Source organism: Acomys russatus, chromosome 22, assembly GCF_903995435.1.
Source record: "Acomys russatus chromosome 22, mAcoRus1.1, whole genome shotgun sequence".
Lineage (NCBI taxonomy): Eukaryota > Metazoa > Chordata > Mammalia > Rodentia > Muridae > Acomys > Acomys russatus.
This window is the reverse complement of record NC_067158.1, coordinates 17,308,835-17,336,548: the sequence shown is the minus strand read 5'-3', so window position 1 is coordinate 17,336,548 and position 27,714 is coordinate 17,308,835. Positions and strand designations below refer to the sequence as shown.

Below are 27,714 nucleotides of genomic sequence, written 5' to 3'. Positions count from 1 at the left end.
TCTAGACTATAGTCTATGTCACTGGCTGCCCCCAGGATATTGTGGCCCCAACCATCTGTAAGAGTAGACACACTTTCTGTTTATCTTAGTTTTATTTATTGAGGCTCCATTGGCAGGAGAGCGTTGCACACCATTGTAATGTGACCACATTGTACAAGTACTTCCTACCACTATCCCAAGGAGTGACCAAACATTAAATTTGTACTAAAGATTCATTTTCTTAGGGTGAGGACCCCCATGCTTAACTGTAGCTCACTTAAGAAATGTTTAGCATGTCTGTGCTCCTGGACCAAGCCAGTGCTCTCAGTACAACCTGGAGAGGTCCCCCAGAAAGCTCAGGCACTCTTGAGTGTCCTCATTATTTGCTGACACTCCTCCAGTGTGGAGTTTTTCTTATTGCTCTACCTCCTGATTTGGTACTTTCTTATTAATTTAAATAATTTTCTTAAGGAGTGATTCCCCATGACATTTCTAACCAACCAAGCTGTTGTCACCACCGGTCATCTGAGGCCATTCTGAAGTCTGATTTGCATGAGTCTAGCCCTATGGTGGCCACCATGAGCAACACCCATGCCTGCCTTGTTTCAGTGTGGTCATGGAGTGAGGTGTGTTTGAGTGGGCAGTGCTGGGCAAGTTGAGAAAAAAACTTGGCTCTCAATTGGGGATAAAGTGATTCTTAGGGATATGTTCCCCACAAGGATCAAGTGCACAGGTTCTGGGATCAAGAAAGCTTGGGGTGTAAGTGAGCAAGAGCTGAGAGAATGGGTTAACAACAGGTTGGAGTAGGCTTCTGTCTATGAAGTCTAAGCATGGAGGATCGCTTCATTCTGCCAGAGGGGCTACTCAAGTAAAGCAGTAAGACCGAGACTTTAATTGACCATATGTGAAGGTATCTACAAGTCTAACTTTTTTTTAAAAAATTACTGTGAGTTTTTTTTAATTTTAGGAACAGTTACAGACATGTGTGGTTGTACATGCCTATATTCCAAACATTTGGGAAGCTGAGATAGCTAGACCATGTCTCAGAAAAAGCAAAGCAAAAGCAGTCATATTGGGGTGTAGCCAATATTCAGGTCTAGCCACAGAACCCTTCTCCAGTTGCAACTCTGAACCCACAAATACCAACTCTTATTCTCTGCCCCTAGTCCCTGGCCACCTCACTGTGCTCTCTACCCTAGAGATTCCACATGGAGTGCAATCATTCACTGTGTTGCATGTGTGTAACTGAAGTTTTCACTGTGTACAATCCCTGCCTTTGAGTAGGAATAGTATTCTGTTGAGTTGATATCCTGCAGTTTCTTAATTCACTCATCGCTGAGGAGTGTTTGAGTAGCTTTAGTAATGTCCATATGCAGTCCTCCCTTCACTCTTTTTCTGGATACATGCAGTTCTTCCCATTTGTACAGATGAGCTTCAAGATCCCAAAGAAACTAAAAGGTACAGATGCTTGAGTTTCATGTACAAAATGGTGTTGGCTCTTGCTCACTCACATCCCAAGGCTCATGTGTTCTGGGCTTCTTGATCCAAGACCCTGTTCATCTCTAAGAATGGGTGTTAAGTAGAAGCATTTGCTCCTATGTGTTACTACTTGCTTGTTTATAAAACTGAATTCCATGTAAATAGTATAGGCTATATTGTGTTGTTTTAGAGAGATGACAAAAAATCATCTGTACATATTCAATATAGATGCATAGATTTTGTTCCCTCAAATATTTTTGCTCTGTGGTAGCTTGAATCCATGGATATGGATAAGAATCCATGGATATGAAACCTTAGAGGCAACTAGTAGTAGAGGAAGGTACTCGTCTACTTTTTAAGAAAATGAAACATAGAAAACTAGAGTAGATTTTAATATCTTTTATCTAGTGATTGAAGATGCTTAACAATAAATTATTACTGACTCCTAGCTTCCTTTTGTAGTATATTTGATTGATTGATCCCTACCCCTTCAGATCGGAACGTGAACGGTGATAGTTGCTCAATGCCCAAACCTATTTTTTATAGTGAAGTCTTGTTCCTTAGCTCATTGTTTTTAGATTCAAGTGTATTTTAAAAGGGTGTCAGTACTCATTTATGTCTTCAAGATTTTAAAGCAGTGGCCATAAAATAACAAATCAGAAAACACAAATAAAGTAGCATATATTGATTTTAACTGATTTTTTTTAATTTAAAAAAAAAAAAAGCTTTACTAGAAACAGGTGCTTAGAAAAGGAGGAGATCCTTTTGTTAGGATGATATGAGTGACCAAGTCCTGTCACCAGTTCTGGCCATACACTTAATCAAAGAGACCGAATACATCCTTGTGTCTCTGACTCCGCCTAAGGGGGCCTTAATGACTTTTCCACTAAAGATCTCAAGCCTGGGCAAATGGCATGGTCCAATATGAAGAGTCAGAAGCTTCTTAGATAGAATGCTGTTGAGTTTTTTCTTCACAGAGACTCAGTCATTAAGTCACTCAGGCACACACTTGCCTACAGCTCCTCATTTCCCATATAAAATCAAGAGCAAACGAGGAAGGTGCTGAGGGTCCCCCAGTTCTTTTTGGGGGTGAGGAGGGTCAGTCAAGAAGGGACCACCACAATGGATACATCATATATGCGTAGTGAAAGTCTCTTAAAGGAAACAAAATAATTCAGTGAAGAAAGTCCAGAACCACCGTTAATCTCCAGTTCGCGTAAAAAAGACACTAGATGGTGCTGTGAACCAAGAAGTGTGTTATTTGTTAAGGTGCTAAGGTGCGCCCGGGAGGGAAATCCTCCTCTGCCAACACCTCTCCCGTCTCCTTGCCCTTTCTGATCAGCACACCCACCAGCACACCCACCTCACCTGCCTTATGAGAGACATTTGCCAGTCATGGCTTATGAACCAAATGAGAATTTATTTAACTAAATTTATATGTACTTCCAAACCAAACTATCCTTGAGTTTGCTAATGACTAAAGCAAGAGGAGATGTGAATTTGAGATCAGATGACCTCAAGTATTTGGGGCAAAGTACATGCCCAGTTGGGACTGGGTTCTTTAGGGAAAAGAGGCAGTTACTAAGAGTTTGATTGGCAGCCATGTTTGTTCAGGAATCTCATTCTTAAAGATTCATCTGAGGTGAAATTGTATACATAAGGTCATTTTTCTTTTCTTTTCCTAGTATTCTTTCTGAAAGGATACCCTTGTGGAAAATTCTGTTTCATCAAGCTACCATTGAATAGACAGTCTGAATATTCATTTCCAGAAACATCAGTTTGTCTCATTCTCCCACTTCTGCTTACTAGCAGAAAGCTTTTTACAACTGGATTGTTATAGACCCACTCAAATCCATGGGGCCACAAACCAGTTTAGCAGTTAGTCACATGGATAGAAAAGACACACAAGGTCCTCACTGAGAAATACAAGCTTATAGAACATTTTCAAGAACTGAATGTGAGGTTCACGAGATGGGTCAGTGGGGAAAGGCATCTCCAAGGATGACAGCCTGAGTTGAGTCCCACACTGTAGATGAAAGGAGGGAACAAGTTCCTGGAAATTGTCTCTGTCCTTCACTCAAGTGCTGTGATTCACACCTTGCCATAAACAAATTACTATAATTTTCTAAAAAAGAAGGAATATGATTTCAGTATATCTTACTCTAGTACTTAAAAAATAATATCCACTACTTTAAAAAATAGTTTAGAAGATTTAACTTTTAGTCTGTTTAGATGAAGTCCTATCACAGTAAAAAATTTAAATACACACACACACACACCACACATAAGTTAGTAATTGCCCTCATAAGACATGTTAAAGTTTGTTGAGGAAGCCATTTTAGAACTTTGGAAGTTTTACTTTTATTCTGATGGCACAGGAATGCCTGAAGATTTGAAGCATCTGGGTATAGTAGCTGTATTTGATTGGCAACGACTATAGCCTGGTAACTGGATGTCATCAGATTAACCTAATATCCTTTCAAAGACCAGCCAATAAAGTATATCCAGATAAAGAAGTTGCCTACTTCAGAGGAGAGGACAACAATCTGGACTTGTGTTGCCCCTTCTAGCATCTACCTGAATAATATATAAATAGTATCAGAATTGCTTTGGCTTTGCCTTTCCTACAAGGGATCAGCCCAAGCATTTACCTGTTCACAAAAAAAAAAAAAAGAAAGAAAGAAAGAAAAGAAAAAGAAAAAAGACAAGAGACTCCAGGGACTGCCACCAGGGGTCGGCACAGTCAAAGGCTACGACAAGCTCGGGGGAAAAATAGCTACAAATGAAAACCTGCCAGAGTGCCATTTCATTTTCTCAGAAGCTGGGGAGCGCTGTTGGAGCACGAACTGCGCTGCCATTGGGTTTCTGTAGGCTAGAGCAGTTGGAATGGGGCTTGGCGTCTCACGGGTTCTCTTCTGTCTAAACACTTAGGAAGCAGCTCTGCGTGTAGCAAAACTCAGTCCACGTGGGGTTCCTTCTGTCAGGGAATGGATTTGAGCTGACCTGGGCTTCCCACCACGGACTCTGTTATTACAGTGAACTCTGTGTTTCACCCAGTCTTGATTCTTAAGTGATCCATAGACATAGAAATGCCAGATGTGGGTAGAAGCATGTAACTGTTAACAAATCAATTGTTTGGAGAGCTGAGATTAAGCCACTGTTAGTATGTTAACTAACCCTGAGTGTAGATATATCAGGAGGCATGCATTTTGGAAGTCTCCTGAAGTGCCAAACTTGTGAACACTAGTGTAATTTCTGTTTCCATAGAAATCTTCTCCTTAGCCGCCCGCCCTTGGGTACCCTCCTTTTGTACATTGATCAAGTGTGGCTTTAAAAGGCATGTCTCCTCAGAAAATGGCAGGACCTGAAGGTGTAACCCCCACCTGCCCCACTGGAGTCTTGGATTTTTGTTAGACAGTCCTATCTGGACAAATGATCTGTTGTGGCCCTCAGCAAGCCCCTTTGTGATATCTTAGTTCTGTAGTCATTACTAATTACCAATTCAGCACTTCTGCCCATTTAATATCTAGCTATAGGGTTAATATCTGACCATTCGGAACCTATGCTATGTCAACATCCTCCTCCTTCCTGTATCTCTGTATATAGTTCCTAGACTTCATCGCCAATCTGAATCCTTGTGTGCACCTCAGTGTGTCTCTCTTTGGCCCACAGCCCACTGTTCCCTCCTTGTCAGCATCTCTTGCACATAACCTGTTCTTATTCCAGGAGTGACTACACCAGTCAGACATCTAGGGCTCATCACCACTATTTTCAGCAGCCTGCTATCTTGTCTCTCCTGATGACCTTGGAACATAAACTGCCAGGTACACAATGGGTCACTTCTGCTACCCAGCATCCATCAGGTCTCTTGCAGCTCAAAGCCAGGTATCCTCTAGTGGGCTTTAGTAACTTTTGTTGTCACATCCTTTAGTCTTAAGAAACAAGAGGCACCAAAGAAAGGCTTCCTAAAACACTGTAGTGCTGAGAAACAAAATCCTGGTGCACACACAGTCTAGGCAAGCACTCTACCACAGAACTACTGGCCCAGCCTGTCATGTGTGGGAAGTAGAGGGGGTAGGGAGAACCTGGAGTTCTAGAAAGATCCTTGAGCCCATTTATTGTTCATACTCCTCGCCAAACAAGCATCTACATTTATTTTCAAAGCTGAGATGTTCTCTGCTACTTGCATGATCAGGAAAAAACCCAAGTGCCTTCATTCCTCAAACCTGCTTCGTCAACTAGTAGACTAGTTGCCTGCTTTGTGTTGTTTTTATGAGAAACAAATTAAATAAAGCTGCTTGTTTTGTATTAGACTCTATTAAAAAAACAGATTATACCTGCCTTCATCCTCTCAGTCCCCTGGGGCATGAGTGTATTGCTAACTCTGTGTTAGACTTGAAAAGACTTAGAACAGAAGGCTCTAATCTGTTGTCCTGAGCCTGGAGGCTTTAGGAGTTGGCTGGGCATGACAAACAGGTTGAAGAATACCGTCTCAATTTCTTCCTAAGAGGCATTGACCGCTATGAGGATGAGTATCTTCCTATGACTCACAGCCCTCTATGTGGGGTTGGGAGGAGGGTTATATCTTACGACTTGGGAAGTGCTATAATGCAGTCAGCCTAGGTCACTGCTTGCCCTGGTGTTAAAAATTGACAACTATAGGAAACACTGTTTCACAGCTGACTTCCAGGTATTATGGCTCTTACCATCTTCTGTTTCTTCCTTGATGTTCCCTTAAGTCCAAGAGTTGTATTGTAATTGTAGGTATATTCATAGGGACTGGGCACCCCATGAGGAGTTGTTTTCTATATTTTGACTAGGTAGCCTTTCTGTAATGGTCTCCATTTGTTGCAAAGAGGTGTGAGCTACAGTTATCTCTGTGTATAACAATGAGTAGAATGTAAAATGATGATAAAAATTCTCCTCTATGATCATGACCTCACCAGCACTGAGAAATTAGGTAGGTTTCCAGTACTAGACATGATTACATCCTGTTGAGATGGCTTTAAGTGAAATTAGAAAAATTGTTGGTTGCGACCAAGATAGAGGTGCCACTATTGCACTGCTATGTCCTGCCATGCTGATCATTGTGCTTCATGGGTATTATAGCTGGGTAGGATTGTTGGTTGCTTTGTTCCCTTAGTAGCCTTTATAGCACCTTTTGGTATTGCAAAAGCTAATCCTCAGGGAGGAGACTTTGGAGTCAGATCCAGCTTGGGTACTCCAAGTCTTATGTCTATACTGCATGGTCTTGTTAGCAATAGGATCTTACCTTTAACCTCCAGAAAGCAAGCAACCAAGGGCAACTACAATAGCCTATATTGTTCTGACAGTGTCTTGGACTCCCCTGACCAACAATTCAAAAGGGGATTTCTCCATGTCTGATACTGGGGTTTTTAATTAGATATGTACAGATCTTGCAGGAAACATTGTCGTTATAAGTGGGATAACTTCATTTTAAACTATGTATGTGTATACATCACACGGACTTATGTATTGTATGTAATTAATAAATAATAATGTGATTTCATAGTATTTTTAAAAATATTGTTTGGTTTGGAGGCCTGATCACCCAAAGATGGCCATTTTGGTAGAACTCTACACACTCATTGACATTTCTTTCTTTCTTTCCTTTTTTTTTTTTTTCCTTTTTTTATATTCAGAGCATGGTTTTGGGCTTCAACTGCTGATGAACGATATTAACTCATCCTTGGAAAGCCTTAACTCAGCTTGCAACATGCAGTCCGACACTGATACTGTGCCCCTTCTTCAGAATGGCCAGCATGCCAGCAGCCAGGCGGCAGCTTCCAGCTCTCGGGGTGTGCAGCCGCAGGCATCCCCGAGGCAGAAAGTGCAGCGCTCGCAGCCTGTGCATATTCTGCCTATCAGGTGGGCCCAGAACTTGTGCTGTCTGCATAGACATTGCACTCTACTCGCCAAAATGGTGACGGTCAGTGACTGTAAAATCAAATTAGATGGGTTTCTCTTAGTAGCAACTACAGTTGCCACCCTATAATCTTGGGGAAACTGATCCTAAAGCCAAGCACAATCCTAAGCCTCCTGTTGACTGTAATTTTCCCTACACATATATAACAGTGGTGAATTGTAGTTTATAAATCAGACACAATAATATGTACAACAATAATAGGAAAACAGAACAATTATAACACTAGTGGAAGTCACATGAATGGATCCTACCTACCTTTCCTGTTGTGATAGTGAGATGACACAAAATGATAAGATAGAAGGAAGCAAGGGAACCAGTGTTGCAATATGTAGGCTACTTTATGTTATCAGAATATTCAAATCATGCCTTTGCCAGTTAAAGTCAAAGAAATGAAAGTGCAGCTCTCAGAGGCCTTGGGTGTGCTGTGCAACAGTGCAGCTTCTGGTGTGAACTCACTGCCTGACTTAGCATACTTTTTCTGATCTCCTGCTTCAGAGCAGGCACCATGACCATGCTCCAAATTCTTGTTCCTCAGTAGGTTCTATAGATCAGGGGAAATGTCTGCCGAGACATGTACAGTTCCAAACTTCAATCATGGTTGTGTTTTGGCCTCATCCCTAAGAGACTGAACAGAAAAGCATATCTGTGCTGCCAAAAAGAGTACTGGGACCTTGAGAGAACTTCCTGGGAAGTGGCGGGTCCCTGAGCTGAGTCCAAGATAACAAAAAAGCAGGAGGTTGGGGAGTGTAAGCAAGGTACAGGTTTTAAAATGCACTGTTCCTTTCCTAGCAACTGAGCAGAGAAAGGTTTAGAAAATAGAAGAAAGGAGACATTTTGGTTTAGGTGCTGCAATCTTGCTCTTGAGAGTTGTGGGGCAGGAATGAAAGGACAGCATGGCTCCAGAGGTTGCACTGACATGAAAGCCATGAAGACGACATGAAGAGCGCACAGGCCTGCAGGTGATGCAGTGCTAATAAAAAGAAGGGTGCTATTTGTTAGGGGCACTGTGGAGCAAGAATCAGTCCTGTTCTGCATGTATGCATCTTTTATAGGGAGTTAGAGAACAGAGAAGAGGAGAGGAGAGTGGCTGCGTTTTGTTGTTGTTGTTGAGCAAATGCAAAGAGAGTAGTTATAGTGTTCCGTAGATAGGTGTGTTGAGGGGAGGATGTAGAACCCTGTAGTCATCTCTGGTTTATGAAACCAAGCTGAAGAAGGCAACTCTTGAAGCCTTTGCCTGGCTCAATTTCAGGACTTCCATGGGTTTCAGGCTTGCATGACCAAGCAAGGATGACAAGCTCTTAATACAAGCTTGCTCCTGCCTCTCTGGGAATTCACAGATGTGTGTGCAGAGGACTGTTGTGCTTGGGACTGTTGCCCAGCCTCTGTCCAGCTGGAGTTCTAGTGGCTGTACTCTCTCAGCACTGCTTATTCTGGGATGTTCCACTCCTTCTTGCTTCCAGAAGGTTCTAAAAGGGTTCTTTCTTGTCTGACATCTTAAAGTCTTCTTCAATGTCAGAAATCATGGTTCCCTATCTGTCTCCTTTTTCCTAGGAGGTGGGTGCTGGGTGCACACTGTGGAGAGCTCCCAGTGACTCCCACAGGCTGGGTTAGCCAAGTGGAGGCAGGTACAGAGGCCCTGCAGAAATCAGCAGAAAGCCCAGATACCCCACAGGCTAATTGATGGAGCAGGAGGAGGGCTCTGGAGAGGAAGAGAATTGTTTTCAGGTGGATGAGTCAGGCAAGGTTTCTGAAGCACAGACTCCTCCACTTCTCCGGTCCTGGCTATCTTGACATCCCTGAATTTCAGCTCCTCTCCATTTTGTAGCCTCAGGACCATACTCGTTAACAGGAATCACTTTCATATATATATATATATATATATATATATAATGCCCCTTAATTATGCTTCCGGGCATTATCTGTGAAATGTTACAGCAAAACAAAATTGATGAAGTTAAAATTTGAAATAATTTATAAATTTTCAAGACACCCTAATAAAGAGGGAGGCTTCTGTGAGCTGCTAGAACATCAGAAACAGTCCTGTCAGGTCTGTAAGTCAGAAATGCTGAAGCTAAACTGGCTACAGGAAGATCAGGATTTGTCAACAGTAAAAATAAGCTTTCTGCCACGTCATCGAGCTGGTATAGCAACAACTTTCACAACACAAATTCCCTTCCTGCCTTGGGAGATCTGGTATCATTAAAATCAGCGCATCATTTCCTGGTTCACACAAAACGCCTAGGCAGATCTTCCTCTGAAGTCAGAGATCGGTTGGTAAGGCCAGTGGTCACACAGTGAATTTTTAAATAGCAAAGTCTCTCAGGAGGGCTCATGGATCAGATTGTAAAAACATTTTTAAGATAATTTAATATATAAGGTAATATACAAAAGATAAGTTCCCCGGGTGTGCTGAAATGGGAGGAGGGGTTGGACATGCTAAGTGGGCTGTGAGTGTACCAGACTCTGCCCTTCCTAAAATGAAGCGTCTCCACACTAGTCATGTCCCCTCACTGGTGGTTGGGTGATTGGGGGGGGTTGACATGTGAGTGGATGGGCAGATGGAATGAAGCGTCTCTTCAGTAAATGGAGTCAGGGAGTCGCTGACAGGACACTACAAAGAAAAGCATGGGGCATTTTGTGTTGTTTTAGCTTTGATTTTCAGCTTGATTTTTCTTTTTCTTTTTTCTTTTTATTTTTTATTTTTTGCCATTTTCATAATTTTACACCACTCATCATCCATTGGTTAATGGTGTGACAAGTGAGCTTTGGATTTTTCAAAGGCGAAAAGGAAGGAGAGGCGACCCTGGGGAAGCGCCAAGAAGCACAGAGGAAACTCTGAATCGGTAAGGACACGCCAGGAAGAGACACACATGGAGCTTTGGCTTCCATGCTGCCTACTGCTAATCACCTTGCTGCATAACCTGACTATTTCCACAGCTCAGTTGAGGAAATATAAGGCATCCCTTAGGATTAGACTGTCTATTCGTTTCAGACTTCGGGAACTCCTATTCTTGTGGAGCAGCCTTTATTCACAAAACCTTTTTTACATATAGGGTGCACATTTAACAGATGCCAACAGGATGCTGAGCGGCAAAATATAGGTAGCATATTATCCTTTTTTTTAAAGTGTTAGTGAACACCCAGGACTGATGTTCAGTCCCCAGAATATTCTCATTTTAGAGAACAGAGATTGTGCTCACCAAACAGCAGCTCCCCCTCTCTCTCCTCTGCCCCTGGCAACTACCTTTCTGGTTTCTGAATTCCACTATATTATGTACAAGTGGAATCTTCCAGTACATGTCCTTCTGTTACTAGATTTGATAGCGTATGTCAGAATCCCCTTCCTTTATATTTTTAGATAATTCTCTTCTTAAGGCTACATGATATTTCATCGCAGGGACACACCCATTCATTGTTGGACAGTTGGGTAACTTCCCGATGCTGGCCACTGTGTGAACTATGCTGTCATGAACACAGTTGTAGCAGTATCTACAAAAACCCTTCATTCTGTTCTCTGGGGCATACACCCAGGAGCAGGTGTGCTAGGATGACATGTGTTTAACCAGTGTTTGACTCCTTCCTTGTAGGCGTGCCCAGGAAGAAGACCAGCAATTCAGAACTTCATCACTTCCGGCCATCCCTAATCCGTTTCCGGAACTCGCTGGTGGCCCTGGGAGCCCTCCTGTGGCTGCTCCCACTTCCGTACCTCCTCCGCCAAGCCAGCCCCCTACCAAGCAGGTTAGTGGTCTCTGGCTGCAGCGCAATGATGCATTTCTTTGTGGTAAAAGGAGGATGTTCTGAGATTGCCCCTTTGAGTTGGTATTGAACTTTTGTCTCATGAGTCCTTTGAATTTATTAGTCAAAATTCAATTTACTAAGTTAAGAATGCATCGGTGTAGTTTTATTATTTATTTATTGGAAGGGGGGATTGCATTTATGCCATGGTGCATACATATAGTCAAAGGGTAACTTTCAGGAGTCAATTCTCTCCACAATGTGGTTCCTAAAGGGCTGAACTTAGGTCCTCAACCTTGATATCCAAGTGTCTTTAGCCTCTCACCAGCCTGAAGAATGCATCACTGTGTTTGAAAGATTCTCAACTGTTGCTTTTGCTTTTTAAAAAAAAAATTAATAATTTGATGCTTAGGGGTGGGTTTTAGCTCTTTTAAGGAAATCATGCAACCAGGTCATCCTGGTCAACCAGCCTTTCTGCTATGGCACTGCTGGGCCTTCCTGTATACCTCTTCTTCAGTGTGAATACAGTCAGAGTGTCCATCTTGAAGTCTTAACTCTGACTGTGGCCTGCTCAAGGGCAAAGAATGGCCACTTAACCTAGGAGATAGTAGCTCCCCTTGTAAAACTTTGGTTTCTCCTTTGAAGTGGATCTATGAAGTAGAGATCTAGTCACTGCCCCAAGTGAGAAACTGCCCAGTGACAGCAACTCAGCTTATCAGAGACATTGGCAGTGGGAATCTGACATCTTAAACTCCCTGAGAGTGAGCTGGGAGCAGGATGGCCCAGGCTCAAGAGCGCACCACACCCTACTGCAATATGGCGGGGTGAATATAACAAAGACGGTGATTTACACAGAAGTCACTGCTGTGCCCTCTTACTGCTCAGGTTCTCCCTGTGAATTTGGTACAGATGTCACTGCCTCCTACAGTGGGGGAAACTGAGGCCAGTGTCCACATGCAGTTGTGTCTGACCTAGTCCTTAGGCCCAAACTGCTTCTTTCAAACAATGTAGCTTAGAAGTTTCTGCGGTTTCCCAGTAGCCACGCCCCTCTTCCCCCTTGCCCACCTCTGCTGTTCTCTGACACGGGGAGCTAGCAAGCCCCACTCTTTGCAGTGGCATACAGCACCAGGCTCTTGAGCACTAAACTTTTTTTCTAATATTTGCTGGCTTTGGAACACTGCTCCCACTGAGTGCCTCTCGAGCCGCCCGCATTACAGCACTGTCAGACTTAGAAGGTGAGGTCAGTGTTCCTTGTCTGGGAGCCAACACTGTCCTGGCTTCTGCACACAGTCACATGCTGAAGTGCATCTGGGCTGTCTACCTCCCTGGTGACCTTCTGCCTTGAGTAAGGATCCTGATGAGCGTGTATGGTTTGTCCCCGAGGTTGTTTACAAGTTTCCTGTCCTGAAGTAGACCACAAAAGTACTGTCTGGCCCTCGCCTTGGCTGGCAAGAAGATGAGCCTCCTCCCCACCGATTGTCCAAGTTTGTAAGAATAAGGAAACCCGGGAGTTTTGCCTGCTTTTGTTTTTCTTGGGATCAGGGTTGGCTCTTCGTGAGAACAGTGCACTGGCGTGTTTGTCGTCAGATTCCTCAAGCCGACTGGGACCAGTGAGAGCAGGGAGGGTGTTTCTCCCTTGTGGAAGGCCGTTGTTCTCTGTGGCTGTTTTTAGTTTTGTTTTATATTTATTCTTCGGTAGCCTCATGCGTGTGAATTGTATATTTTGATCATTATCCCTCATATTCCCTCTCTTTCTGAGTCTCTTCAGCCCCAGAAGCCCCATCCTAATTTTTTGTGTTTTCGTGGTGGTTGTTAATTTTTTAAATTACATTTACTTATTTAGTGGGGGGTGGGCACACATGTACTACAGTGAGTGTGGGTGTCAAAGGACAACTTGAAGGACTCAGTTCTCTTCTCTCATGGATCAAACTCAGTTCCTCAGACTGAGCCACAGGTGCCTTTCGCTGCAGAGCAGTCTCACCAGCCTTTTTGTTTTTGTTCTGACCCACTGAATTTTGTTTGTTATGGGTCAAGGGTATTTACCAAGCATGTACAACTTATTATTGGCTACGCCACTGAAGAAAGTGGCATGCTTTTCCCCTGTAGCCGTTAGCTGCCAACAGCCCCTAAACGAGAAGTAGAGCCTCAGATAGCTGGACCTTCGTTGTTTTGTTTTATTAACTAGATTTGCTCTTTAGAATGTTCATGCCTGTTTATAATACACTCTGACTCTTGTCCTCAACACTCTCTGACATTCCTCCTACCACCTCCTACCCCCTCCTCTTCTCTACAAATCTTTGTCACATTTCTGTGAAGATCTGAGTAGACACCCCACCCCCACCCATGGGATAACCCCTTGAGTGAGCCACAGGGACTGCATGCTAAACACCAAAGGCCTTGAGCACTGCAGAGAGGCACGTGCAGCTCTGCCTACCTTAAGTTCCTGCAGCCTTGTCCGGGGACTGCTGCCCAGGGTTGGTTGACCTGCAGCACTAGCCTGGCTCCTTCATAGATATGCAAGATGGCTGCAGATGCTAGAGACTCAAAAACTCAAGGAAGTGCAGGAGAAGAATGCTGCAGGGGACAGAAAAGAGCCCCCAGCCCCCTATGGCCAGTAGCAGTTTGAATGCCATCTACCTACAGCCTGTCTGATTATGCTATCATCCCAAGCCCTTCCCTTCCACTAGCTCCTTAGCAGACTCTATAGCTAGAAACTGGCTACTGTTTGAGATCAGAATGTCAGTACAAAGAGCCAGAAACTACCCAAGGCAAAGGCACAAAGGAGCATGGTGGTATGCAGAGAGAACCTTTCCTTCCACTTAGAAGAATGGGGAAGTCTCCCATAGATATTCTGCATCCTTTCAGGGGACCCCAGAGGGCACATCAGCCACCAGGCTGTGGCTAGCTATAGCTGAGTTCTCAACAGATGCTATGTTTTAGGGGGCCTTCAGTCATCCCCCCCGCCCAGGTCACCTTCATGGCTGGCAGATATAGCTGAATTTTTGACTTGGGGACACTGAAAATGATCAAGAGGGAAAGCTTCTAGTTGGAGATTAACATGTTGAGACCCAAACCTGCCAATGACACCACGTTCCTTCACCAATTAGGGCTTGACATCATCCATGCTCCCAGGCTCTGCTCCTCATCGTACAGAGGAGCTGTGAAAATAGCACAGAGTCGGGTAAACCCAGCTCATTATAATCATTGTCCTGAGCACAGCTTGTCTATGGTGCTGTGTACTCAGCAGCCTGGTGGGACAGCCTTATTGGGAAGGTGTGAGAGTTCCCCATATCACTAAGGACTGTTATCGTTACAGATGACAATGGTAGTAACATAACTGCTTGTACTTATGGAATCCCAAGCTGTCTCAGCCACTGTCAGGATATATTTAGCTGCGGAAAACCAAACCTGGCTGGCTTCCTTCATGAGGACACTTAACTTTCATGACATAGGATATCTGGGGCAAAAAGCTGAAGCTGCCCTGGCCTTGTTGTGTGTTGCGGAGCTTGCACACTGTCGGCAGCTGGAGCTGGTATGACCAAAGTTGGTCCTGTCATTTACCAACAACCATTCCACTCCAGTTAATGAGCTGGGTGCTTGAACGCATGCCGAGATGAAAGAGGAAACTGAGGTACTCTCTGGGGTGTGCTAAACACAGGACATAGTGAATAGAGTTGTGACCGACTTGTACTGTTCAAGTACACAGCTTTTGAGAAAGACAAGGGATCAAGGGAACTTGGGAGAAGAGGTCTGTTTTGTGCTAGGTAGTCCTGTAGACAGGACCTTTTCTGAATTCCTAACAAGCTCAGCAAGGGCAGACTTCTCTTTTTTTCAGCCAATAGTTTCCTGTGGCCACATAATGACTCGTTAGAGTGTGTTTTTCCATTTGCTGTTTAAACACAATTAGTCTCATATTTTGTGCCCCATCATTAATGGGGCATAAATATTGTCTCAACTCCAATCGGCTTTTTTCTCTTTGCTTAATTTTAAAAATTAACTTTCTGGAACTGAATTGATGGCCTTACGTAGGATTCTGCTTCCGAATTTACTGGTGACTTAACGGGATCCTCCGAGGCTTTAACTGCCATTTGGTGGAGTCACTGCTACATAAGAACCCTGTCGAGTGGGAAAATCTAACACTGGCCACCATGAGAAGCGTAGGCTGTCGTCTCCCTGAGGGCCTCGGCCACACATTCACTAGTCCTCCTGCTCTTAGTGCCTCCACAGGTCACCACACAAAAGGAGTCATCTTTTCTGGTGTCTTCTGAGACCAGAAGTATCAAGACCTTAGCTGAAGTTTAATTTGATTTCTGGGACCCCCAGCCTGAGGCAAATTGTAGCTGCCTAGAGAAGTCCCTGAGCTAGGATGTCCCTGCTTGGTCTGACAAACACATGACAGCCTGGCATAAGACATAGATCAGCTCATCCTGTGTTAAAAAGATAAATCCTCCTGCTTGGCACACCCACTCCTTTTTCCTCTGACCTACTGCTCACTCCCCTCTGCCCAGGGAGGCCCTGCCTGGTGGCCTGTCTCCTGTGTACTAAGAGGCAGGCCCAGTGTGTGGAGGGTGAGCCTGAGCTTGTGCGTTAGGACAGGACTGGTGGCCTCTTCGGAGCGTCCGAGAAGACTGATGTCACTGACCCTAGCCTCTCAGACAAGTTGTGGCATTAATTCAGCACATAGGAAAATGTAGGCACAGCACAGCTGCTTCCCATATTTAATTCAGTACTTAATGCCACAGCTGCCCCTGTGGATGCTTACTTCATCCTCTTCTTTTCTTATGGGATAGAACAGACCACCAGAGACTTGCTCCAATGTCAGCTGAGGCCCAGCAAGGGCAAGGGCACTTTGCACCATCGGTAACTAAAATGTCAAAAGACTAGACTTCGTATAAGACATTTGTTTAAGCGTGGTGCCACAGCAAATTCCAAGTAGCAAAAACACCTCTGAACAAACTGAACATTCATTAGGAATATCTCACTGTGAATGTACCAAAAGTAACCAGGCAAACACCACCAACAAGTTGGGCTAGGGATATAGCTCTGTGGTACAGCATTTGTCTATCAAGTACTAGGCTCTGACGAGCCTAGTACATGAACTCCATTGTTAGGGAAATGTCTTGTTTTCTCCCTCATTCTTGGGAATTCATGTTTCCTACTTGGTTGTAGAGGACATGAAAAATGTAGCAAGGAAAACTCAAGTTAACCCAGAGCTTTCTGAAGGTTTTATTAAAAAAACAAAACAAAACAAAACAAAAAAAAAACCTCTTTACATGTTTTAAATATTTATTAGATATTCCATATTTTTAAAAGACTCACGTAAAAACAGTCCCCACTGAGCCTACTTTGGATATGGCACTAAATTGCCCAAGATAAAAGTGAGGGCTGCCCCCAACTGTCACACTTGATTGGTGATGTTGCTAAGTGCTCAGAGCCCGAGCATTACAGCTCTGGAGCCAGAGCATAATCCCTGCTGCTTGGACGACGTGACGGTACCTTCATGTCTCTGTTCGCCTCTGAACAAATGATGCAATCGCAGCAGGGAGTCGTGACCTGGAGCCGACCATGTGCTTGGCTAAAAATGAGACAGGAAATCATCCCAGGAATCTCATGTGAAATCCCAGCCTAGTGTTTCTCTGCACTATAAATATCTTATATAAATTCTATAAATTTGAGAAGCCTAGCTGATTACTGCAGCCTCAGATCTCTCTTATCTTGAAAGAGTACTGCAAACATGAACCATTCAATTTTATCTTCTTGTGGAAGGAACCACCAGACGTTAGCCACAGGAATGAGTCTGTGCCTTCCCTGCATAGGGACCAATGCGATAAGGTGCTTCTGTAGAATCCAGCAAGGGGGAAGGGGTTGTGTGTAGGGTTAGGAGTCTTTTGGTTTTTGTTGTTGTGGGGTTTTTTTGTTTTTGTTTTGTTTCTTTTTATTTTTCTGAACATCGGCGATTCAAAAAAAAAAGCCTCTCAGTCTGCTAGGAACCAGAAACCATTTTCCTGGGAAAATTGATTTGTGAATTCTTACTTGATGTTTCAACTTTAAATTTCATTAGAAAATGGGACCGTCGCCAGCTAGTGAACTTTTTACCTGATTAGCTTCTGTCCTAGTTAGCTTCAGCTGTCAACTTGACACAGCCCAGAGTCATCTGAAGGGAGGCTCAATTCAGAGATTGCCCAGATCAGATTGGCCTGTGGCCATGTCTGTAAGAGATTGTCCTGACTGATGATTGATGCAGAAGGGCCCGGCCCTGGGCTGGGCAGCTCTATCCTGAGGCACACAGGTCCTAGCTGTATAAGGAAAGCTGCTGAGTGAGCTAGCTGTCTTCCTCCATAACCCTACACTGAGCTCTTGCTGTAACTTCCCATAGTGCTGGGCTAGGACCTGGAAGCTATAAGTCAAAGAGCCCTTTACCCACCAAGTTGCTTTTGGTCAGTGTTTTATCTCAGCCTCAGAAAGCAAGCTAGCATACCTTCTAAGATGGCTTGGCTCATCGTCTTGCCTTTTGTCTTGGCTGAGGGTATCCTATACCATGAGGAAGCGTTCACCGCCATCACGGAACATTAAATTTTAGTCTCCTCACTCTTGTGGGAGACATGGAACTAAGTATAAAACTTCAGTGCTGAGCTAAGAACCGCCCCTCTTCGCATCTGTGCCTGTGCCGTGAGGCTTCCTTGTGCCCAGCATGGCACCTGCCTCCTCCTTGCCCCATGTCTTTGTAGTCCCCCAGATGTTCACCTCACTCCCATAACGAGCCTGAGCGGAGTCATAACAAATGTACAAATGATAAAGAATCCCCGGAGGGAAGCAAGCAAGGGTGTTTTGAGTGCCTTCGGCAGAGGGACTGTGGTAAACATCCTCCCCTGGCCATGGGTGCCAAGTCTTCACATTTCTAGGAAAGAGAACACAGATGTTGAACTCGTCTGGAAAGGTTAATAATTACATGTCTTCGGGTTCTCTAGAGAACAACATGCAAATGACTAGTTGTTTATCTTTCACCTTACCTCAAAGTAGTTTCCTTCTTGTAATTTCATCCGCAGACTGTCTGTGCTGAAGCAAAGCAGCAGTCCTTAACGATTTGTATAGTGTCCTGGCATCTTGGATTCATTTATGTGAGCAGGTTATTCCTCCGCCTTTGTTCCCTGCAAGTGTTTCTGTTCACACCGTCCCCGGTGTCTCCACCGAGCCCTGGAAAGGAACCAGATCGGTGGCAGGGATATCGTAAATACCTGAAGAAAAAGGAAGCGACAGTGTTTCCTTTTTCATTTAGCTTTGCAATATAAATACGACCATGATTTCAGTTCTGATTGCCGAGCCATGCCACAGCACATATTTTAACAAGAATAAATGTGCTAGCTTGCTATTGCTATAGAAAAATATACCCGAGGCACCAAACTGTAAACAGAAAAAAAAAAAAAAAGGCTATTTTGAAGAATGAAGGTGGCACATTACAAGAATGGAAGAGGCAGCTTGAAGAGCAGGGAAAAATAATACCATGCGTGAGGGAAGCTGAGGGCAGCGGAGTGCATGGTCCCAGGAGACCTCCCAAGGAGTGGGGCACAGAACAGCATCCTGGCCTTCCAGACCTGGTGACCCAAGGGGAGTCTCAGCATTTCTTCAGTGATACTCCCGTCCCGAACCAGGTCTTGTGCATGTTCTACTGAACAGCTGGAGCCCCTTGGGGGCTTTCCGGGTTGTAGAAAACTCTCAGGAAACAGGAGTAAACGTCCTGGCGGGGTGTGCAGCTCAGTCCAAGTGAGGTCTGTAAGTTAGGTAGTAATGTGGGCTACTGTTAATTTCTTGGTTTTGATCATTGAACTCTAGTTATGTAAGAATGTTCTTAGTTTTTAGAAAAGAATCACACGGTCTGTCTAGCAGACCCAAGTAGACAGAGAAGAGAACGAAAATATGAGCAAGTAAATGGGGCCAGATGTCGCTATTTGGGGAACCCTGATGAAGAACATACAGAAAATCCGAACTACTTAAATACTCTGCGCTAGTGTGAAATTATTACAAAATAAGATGCTAAACCCAAACCAAACCAAAACAACAACAACAACAAAACCCCTCTGTTTAAAACCAAAAACATGCCCTATGTACTCACAAGGTGACAGAGGGAAAGAGACACCATCAGAGTCCTCCACGTCTACAAGAACCACATCTTAGACTTTTTGTTCCACGAGAGAACTGGAGAGTTTCTATACTCCTTTCTTCTGGGACTCAGACCAAGTTGTTCTCCTTGCCTGGGGCATGATGAAAAGCCCCAGCTCAGCAGTATGTCCCCCACCCAGGACCCAGTGACGCTCTGAAAACAAAGACTAGCACCTTTTGCAGCCAGCGTAGCTTCACATTTTAGGGAGGCTGCTCACGTGCTCCCTGCTTCTTCCTTCCCCTGCCCTTTTCCTGAACTCATCTCCTTCACCTTCCCACAGCTGACACTCCTGGCTTTCGCCTCTGTGTTGATTGTCTCCTCCACTGAAATGAAGCTGCAAAGACATTTACTGGAGGGGTCAAGCCCCTCGGACCTTTGTGCCTGCATTAAATAGGTCCTTGGGGAACATGAACTGAGGGAGTGAGTTTCAGAGTGAGCCTCTCACCCCATCCCGCGCAAATGAGCCCAAAATAACTTGCAGAGTTTCTCTCTCTCCAACTCAAACCTTAAATTTTTATAAAATTACACATTACATTTTAGGTTTGTTTTATGGTAGTCTCATAACTACAATAAAAAATGCCCTTTTCTTGAAAAAGATATTATATACCCTGCTTGTAGTATATACATTGCTAATTTCTTTGATGAGGTTCCTAAGTTATAAAAGTGTTGTGCCACAACTTCAGGCAAAGTTTCATCCTAGCAGTTGTGAATTGTTAGATGATTTCTTAATTCACTTTGTTTTGCTGAGACTATTAATAAAGGCAGCCACACTAGAGTTGTACTGTCCATTACAAAGAGCTTTGTTCCATTCATAGACAGTCACACCATGCTCCACCCTGTCACCTCTCTAGAGATGTCTGTGCTGCTGATACTAGCCAGGCCCAGTGAAGGAACCAAACAGCCGAGTGTGATAAGGCTTTTTACGTGACACTTCAGGGTGATCTCTGGGTCTTTTAAGAGCCACCTACTCACAGGGGAAAGGACCTCAGATAAAAGGAATCCACTAAAGTCTAGCTCTTTTCAAATAGATAGCTTCCATCTACATTCAGCCAAAAGGCCAAACGGCCAAAGACCAAAAAAAAAAAAAAAAAAGAAAAAGAAACAAAGAAAAAGAAAGAAAGAATAGCAATAATACAAAATTACAAAAATAATAAATGTTCACAGTAAAAGTGAAGCATGAAACCAACACTACAACAAGGTATCTGTGGCTGGGCATGTGTTCAGTTAGCAGCATGCTAGCCTAGCATGCATGAAGCCCTGGGTTTGACCCCTGGGACTACATAAAACTCACATGCATGGTATATGCTTGTGTTTTCAGCACTCAGGAGGTAGAAGCAGGAGAATCTAGTTTATGGTCAGTCTTGGCTGCATAGTGAGTTACAGGCAAGCCTGGGCTACATGGGACCTCGTCTTGAGGTTATAATGGTTAGTGTTATTTGTTAGTTAGAGAAAATCTAGAATCATCTGGGAGATGAGGATTAACTAACCTTGTGTTAATTAAGGGGGGGGGGCGCAGAGACCCATCCCCAGGCAAGGAATCCTATCCTGTATAACGTAGAGGATGTGAGCTAAGCATAGGGTGCATTCGTCTTTGCTCTGTGTTTCTGATTATGGCTATAGTGTGACCAACAACTCCCTCAAGCTCCAGCCACTAGATTGTAATTGGGAACTGTGAGCTAAGAAAAGCCCTTTCTCCCTTAGGTGGCTTTTGTAGGTGTTTTGCCACTATTGTTAAAAGTGAGATTATTCTTTCCATAAATTCTTAACTGTAGTCTCATTTCCAGAGGTGGGTAGTGTGGACAGTATCCGCGTACCATTTTTGTAGAATTGATGTGCATTCTCACGTGTTCTGTCGCACAGAGGCATCAAGATTCATTTTTATCTGAGTGCCCTGCTGATTAACATTTTCATTGTTTATAATTCCTTCCTTATTACTGTAATAAACAAAGCTACAGTGACTGTTCTTGTACATATGTCTTTGGTCACTTAATAGATGGGGTGGGTACATTCCTAACAGTGTCATTGCTACGCTAAGCGATTTATGGTTTATAGTATATATACATATATGGTATATGTATATATATAGTCGTTTTATAAATAGTGTCAAATACAGTCTGTCCCTTGGAATGAGATGCGAAGGCATGTGGTTTGGTGGAACTGGCCCCTGGCCCGGCTCTGTTACTTGTTGCAGTCTGGTTTTAGATTCCTACCACTGGCCTCACATCACTGGGACTCTGGGGCGACAGGGGCCCAGGATGTGAAAGCAGAGGGGCAGACAATCCATCTTGTTGATTAGTTGTTTCTGAAGTTTCGAGAAGCTCCAGAAGCCATTTACTGAGCCTGTCTAGAGCAGAGGAACAAACTTAAGAGGTTTGAAGCAGTGTCACTCATTTGCTTTCATACCTGTCCTGGAAAGCTCTTTGACTCCGAGAGCACCAACTAGTTGGAAGAAAGGGCTAAAATGTATACCATTACTCTTAGGTCCTTTTCCCTTTTGAGGTAGGGCCGTCTAAGGTTCTGCTCAACAGAACCTTGTTCCCTTGGTTTAAAGGAGTTAGCACACACACACACACACACACACACACACACTTAGTTCTTGGTTTGAATTTCTTGTGTGCTTGTCCAACTGACTTGTCTGCCCAGCAGGCCAGAAGTTGTTAGTGGTGTCCTCAGTGGCAAGATTTGCTTGGGTTGCCTGATTTCTAGTATCAGAAACACAGCCCTCTTGGAGGGGAGGTGTGTGTGGTGTTGATGAATGCACTCTGGGTTGTCTCTAGGTATGCGAAGGAAGGTCATTGAGTCTGTCAACTCTTTGTGAGGCACTGCTTGTGTGACACCCTGTGTGCTGAACTGTCCTATATCGCTGCTAGGACATCCAAACAGAGGCGTTGGCACATGCAGCAGGTAGCAAAGCCTAGGACCATGTATGTCGAGGACACGAGGGCTCAATGTCCATGCTGTCCCACAATTTCTATCTAGTGTTGTAGGAGTGAGAAGTGGGCACCAGGGGAAAATATCTACCCAGGAAATTGGGGGGATGGGAGATCTGGAGATGACAGATGGCTGTGTTCACAATTTTACTTGCTCCTCAACAACTTGAGCATTTTTCCCAAAACGTCTGGCCGACAAAGTTCGTGGGAAATGTTTAAGTCTTGTAGAGAGATATTTTAGCAAGGCACAACGTCTAGCAATTCATCTTAAAAAAATAAACATATGCACTAAGATATATATTTGAAGATAGTCCTAGTAATTCTATAATAAGAACAAAAGGGGGGGCAGCGGGCAGCGTGGGAGAATATTCTTCATCTTTGATGCCTTGTGAGCTCTAAAGCAGCAAAGAAGCACTGATGACATGGCGAGGTGTTCATGATGTAATGTGAAGCGACACGGCCCAGCTTTAGAGTGTGTGTGCAGTGTGATTACAGTTCTGTCAGGGTTTCTATTTATAAATATCTATGCAGAAGAATGTTGTCACAGTGGAGTCTGTGAGCCATCAGTGATTAGCAGATTACATTTCCCCTTTTGTTCCTTACTGTATTTTTCCAGTTTGATACAAGAATCACGTCATTTCTACATAAAGCTAGCAAACATGTGTGTCTTTGTACAATGTGTGTATGTTGGTATTGTATAAGTATGCTCATATGTGCATGTGCATACATGTGATTGCGGATTGTGGAATCATGATGCTCGAATTCAAGGAACCCTTGTTTTACGTAATGAAAATTCTAAAGCCCAATAATAGTGACACCAGCCACTGGAAAATGACAGAGACTGCAAAATACTTTCTTTAACTGAAAAGGTAAGAGTAAAGAAGTCAAATGTCTTAGAGCAGTGCCTTACTTTTATCGCAGTACATCCGGAGAATATTTTGTTTTATTAAGGGCTCTTTACTGTCCGTTATTATGAGCTGCTACTTTCGTGACGTGTCTGCAAAGTAAACGTACAAGCACACAATTAGAGAAAAGCTCATTGTAGGTTATACTGCTGCCCTTTGTGCCACGCAGCTGTGGGGGCCACGGAGGGTAAGAAGGCCTCGTTTTGACTCCTCTTTAATTCACTGAGATTTTTTTCCTAAGTGTCTTTCAGTTTTATTTGCTATGAAGTGGTGCTGATTTATTAAAAATAAGTTTTGTCAAAATAGCAGACTCTATGCATCTCAGATGAGTTAAATATATGTATGCAGATAAGTAAAAGAAGATCCGCTCACTTACCCAGATAAGCCAGTCTGTCAAAGTAGGAGTAGTGCAGGGACATTCTTGCCCGGTGAGGCCCTTTCACTGTAGAGAGGAGCCTAATTTAGGACTGCAAAAGCCCTGTTCAAGTTTTGAGAACTATTTTTAGGGATACTCAGAACTGCCTCATTTGTAAGGTGCTTCCAAGCACTTAAAATATTCATAAATCTTAACTGAAAAGTGAAGTTGATAAGGTTCTACTTAGAGCAGAGCTCAAGTTCTTTTTTTTACTGAGATTAACTTAGCCTGTCCTATTCACCCTAAAACTCCTAGGCATCAAGCCCTCCTCCGTCCCTCTGTTTGGACATTAGGGACATCTCAGTCCAAAAATCTTGTAGCCTTTGTAGCAGGAAGGATTCAAGAGGCTGTGAGACAGCTGATTGGTAAAGGGGAAAAAAGACCGACTATACCAGAGAGCCCTGGGTTCAAACCTCGCCCCAGGACTGATATTTTGTCCTCCAGAAATGCTTCTTATGGGGCTGGTGTGGCATCTGCCTTATCACCTTGCTCTACTTGCTTCAGCTTGACCATTCTGCCTTTGTCCTTCTAGGCCCTGTAGTTGCAGAATAAAATGGAGTTACTGCTGAGACTCTCGGCGTAGGATTCCCTGAGTATCCCCTGCATGCCTTTCCCCAGAGCACGCTGCCCTGGTCAGCCTCTCCAGAAGTGAAGCCTCTAGTGTGGCAAAAACTCCATCCTAAACCCTGCAAGATCTTTTGATCTAAGGAGTTATTTAGACAAATGACAAATGAAGACAGCTCAGGGTCCAAGAGCTTTTGCTTTCAGATGCCTACCACTGCCAGTTACTGTCTAGTGTCTGGGCCATCAGCCTGCATGCTTCAGGGACCAGACCATATACATAGGGACATCTTGCACTGCAGACAGCTAGTGATGGGGGCCAGGGAGGCACAGAGCTCCGAGTGTCCTGTTTTCTATTTTTATAAGGTGAGCCTCTGGCACAGTTTTACTGCCCAAGTCAGAAGATCTTTTGAATTCAGTAACAAGATTCCTTAGACCCCAGCCAGCAGCGGCGAGGTCTGACTATTACAGGAAGCTGTGGTGAGAGTCTGTGCCAAGACTGGGAGCAGGGAGGCCCAAAAGACCCCCATACTGTCCACCTGCTGGGGACCAAGAAGACAAAAAGCCAGGCATCCCAGATTGCAGCTTAGGGTCCCCCGCACCCCCACCACCAGCAGATGTGCCTCAGCACTACTTGTTCTTAAACACCTTCCTTTAAGTCTGCAAAGAAAGGGCCTTTTGTTCCTTGCCCTATATGGTGAATGTATAGGAAATGACAACAGAAAGTCTGGGAACAATGGGCCGTTTTATTACCTCATCAGAACCCTTACAGCAGAGGGTGTGTAGTGGGCCAGGGAGAAAGTATTCCCCCCTGCCCCCCTCTAAAAGAGGGGTGCTGTTGATTTAATTGTGCCTGTTCTCTTTCACATCACTGTTTTATTCTTAAAGCAGTTGACTAGTTAGTTAGTGTGTGATGCCTTCGCATTGCATCTTAACCAGTTGAGGTTTGCTTTCTAAGAATTGGGAGTACTGGTGAACAGGCATTTAGAGGCTTCCAAATCTCTCTACTAAGTTGCCTCCAGACTTTCCACTGGCCCAACCCACCCATCCTAGGTCTGTGGACAATTAAAGATTGTCAAAGAGGCACCCTATTAGCCAGTGTCATCCCAACACTATGAGGCCAGTGTCACTCAGGGATTCCCACCTCACAGATGGAAAAACTGAGGCTCAGAAAGGTCAGGTGAGTCATGAAGGGAGTTGTGGCTCCCTCTGGTTCTATAGTTGCTGCTTAGAACCAGCCCTAGCTACCATGCCAAAGCAGCTCACCAGTGCCAAAGTTTCAGACGTGGAGCATCAGGCATTGTGTATGAATCCAACCCATTGGCAAGACAGATTTCAGGGTTCAGATGAGAAAAGTGAGTCGTAAGGAGCTACCTGGCTGTGTCAGGATCAAACTATGGGTCTCCAGCTTCCCCACCTCCTTCCAGTATTGCACAGATTCATATGTGCCCTGGTAGTTCTCCCATCAAAAATAGCTGCCAGTATTTATGGCTCTTACTCTGCTGAAATGTGAGATGCTGGGGGCCCAGAACCCCAATCTGCTTGAGAGAACCTTCTGTGTCCACCTTGGATAAGAAATGAGAGCATTCAGTGTGCCTAAGAGGCCCGGGCTGCTCCCAGAAGCTCTTGGCCCAGGTTTTTGCACAGACCTATGAAATATACAACCCTTACTTGATTCCTTAATGAGCCCCACCACAGCTCAGAGGTTTGCTAAAGGGGCAGATGACAGTGTGGCACAAAATGCTCCATCTAGAACCCTCCTTTAAAAGATTCCGTGGAAGGACGTTGGAGCTGCACACAGCATTAGCTTTGTGCCTTATATATTTGCTACAAAACGTCCCTTCTGTAGCTTCCAACATTTACCCAGATCAACACTGTTGGTATGTGTAATGGGTTTTCCAGAGTTCTGTCTTGGAGGTTGTTTGGCTTGCGGGCAGCAGGCCCTGTGGAGTGTGGGGAAATAGCCGAAGAATGGTGTGTCAGTTAGAGTCTATAACGGGAGGTGTGTACTTTTCTGTCTGTTCTCTGTCACAGACTTTGGGGTTCAGGGAGAGGGAGGCCTTTTGCCCATCACGTACTGCCCTCTCCTGCCAACCTGGCTTTTTGTGGGAATCGCAAAGCAGTGGAGATAACCCTGTGATAGAGTACGTGTTAGTTTGTACTGCCCAGACTATATATAGATCGGGGGAGGGGTGGCTGTGGAGCATCTGAGGGAAAAAGAGAGTTTAAAGAAAAATGCAGTGGGCTGAAAACAGACATTGAAACGTGGAGCCATGGCTGATCTGGGCAGGAAGAGTGGCGAGTGGACTTGGGGAGACATGAAACACATACTTCACCGCCACATAACTTTCCTGGAGGAGACAGTGTTTGCTGTAACCACATAAATGTTTCGAAGCTTAGGAAAGGAAGAGTGTTAGGAGAGCGATCTGGGGAGTGGAAAGCTTCACCGACTTAGGCCCTGCACACTGCAGACCAGGATATCAAATGCATTTATACTTTCCAAAGTTCTGTTTCTTTTATGTTAAAGCATTTTAGAAGGAATGTTCTTGCCTAGAGACCACAGACATATTTTCTTGATTTGAATTAAGTGTTAGTTCCTAGACTGAGTCAGTCATGTGAGCTGTGTGTAGGCATCTGCTTTGCTGGTAGAAGCAAACTTTCACTGAGTGAGACATAAATTCCAGAAGAGGGAGGGGTATTTTTCTTTAAAAAGTGAAAGTGAGTTTTGAAAGCAAATCCTGAGATTTTTTTCTAAGTCAGGGAGTGGCGGTCGAGAGGCCCTTTGGGTTCTCCTAGCTTGTCTCGCATAGAAAAGGGCCCTTCTGATACCCCTGAAGCATTCCCCGGGCCCACCTGGAGTTCAAAGCCAGAAGAATATAACCTCTCCCTCCCTAGCCTCAGGCTACCTTGTCCTTCAGCAGTAGGGGCCTTCTCTATAAAATTACGTAGACAGAGCTCCTACCCCTAGGGGCCACAGTACCCTCCCCCAGTGCTGGCTCTACTCCCCTCCATAGAGTTAGCCCTCCAAGCACATGAGCTGGAGAAGGGGCCAGAGGACTGGGCCACTGGAGGTTTACCAGGACCAGCTAATAGTCAGATAGCACACTGACGTTGCCTGTGATGGCAGCAATTAAGGACACAGATTAATGGATGCTGGTCTGAACCCAGAGAACACATGCGCTCTCCAGCCCGAATGGCCTCCTAGGGTTTCACTGCCTGGGGATTTTTGTAGCCAGTCATGCTACGTGTCTTTGATGTTGTCACTATTGTCATCAGCCTCACCCCCAGGTCTTCCTGCAGAGGAGGAGGACCGAGAGTCCATGGTTAGTTACACCAATCCCAGGAAAGGGCAAGATTGGGCTGCTGGCCTGGTTTGAGCCCTGCCTCAGAGACAAGATGGCGGGCAGGCAGGCAGCAAAGGCAGCCTTGATCAGGGTAAAGCTGCCCAGGACTGCAGCCCTTGCAGGACTGTGGGGGCCCAGCCTCCCAGGTAGGGAAACCCCAGAAGCAGTCTACCAGGCAGTGGGCAATCACAGTGTCCCTCTCGCTGCTTTATCCATGCTGGTGAGGTGAGATACTTGGGGGGTCCTGTCATTGTTGTTGTC

General features: G+C 44.5%; 1 protein-coding gene and 1 long non-coding RNA gene across 5 annotated transcripts in view; one reads left to right on the top strand and one right to left on the bottom strand.

The window, feature by feature from the left end:
• The window catches only part of Grb10 (growth factor receptor bound protein 10), a 119,186-nt gene that overhangs the window by 68,114 nt on the left and 23,358 nt on the right, over positions 1-27,714 (top strand). For both annotated transcript variants that reach the window (XM_051165039.1, XM_051165040.1), the window contains exons 3-5: positions 7,122-7,347; positions 10,165-10,248; positions 10,993-11,143. In XM_051165039.1, the coding sequence (XP_051020996.1) occupies positions 7,148-7,347; positions 10,165-10,248; positions 10,993-11,143 (435 nt within the window). In that variant the 5' untranslated portion in view covers positions 7,122-7,147. The remainder of the gene's footprint in view (positions 1-7,121; positions 7,348-10,164; positions 10,249-10,992; positions 11,144-27,714) is intronic.
• Positions 16,409-19,266, bottom strand: LOC127205794 (uncharacterized). Of its 3 annotated transcripts, none has more exons than XR_007832687.1 (3): positions 17,619-19,266; positions 17,237-17,349; positions 16,409-16,715 (listed from the first exon to the last, which is right to left on the bottom strand). It is a non-coding gene; the product is annotated as an uncharacterized LOC127205794 (long non-coding RNA). The 3 variants fall into 3 exon arrangements; XR_007832686.1 differs by having other exon boundaries at positions 17,237-18,038; positions 18,151-19,266; XR_007832685.1 differs by having other exon boundaries at positions 17,237-19,266.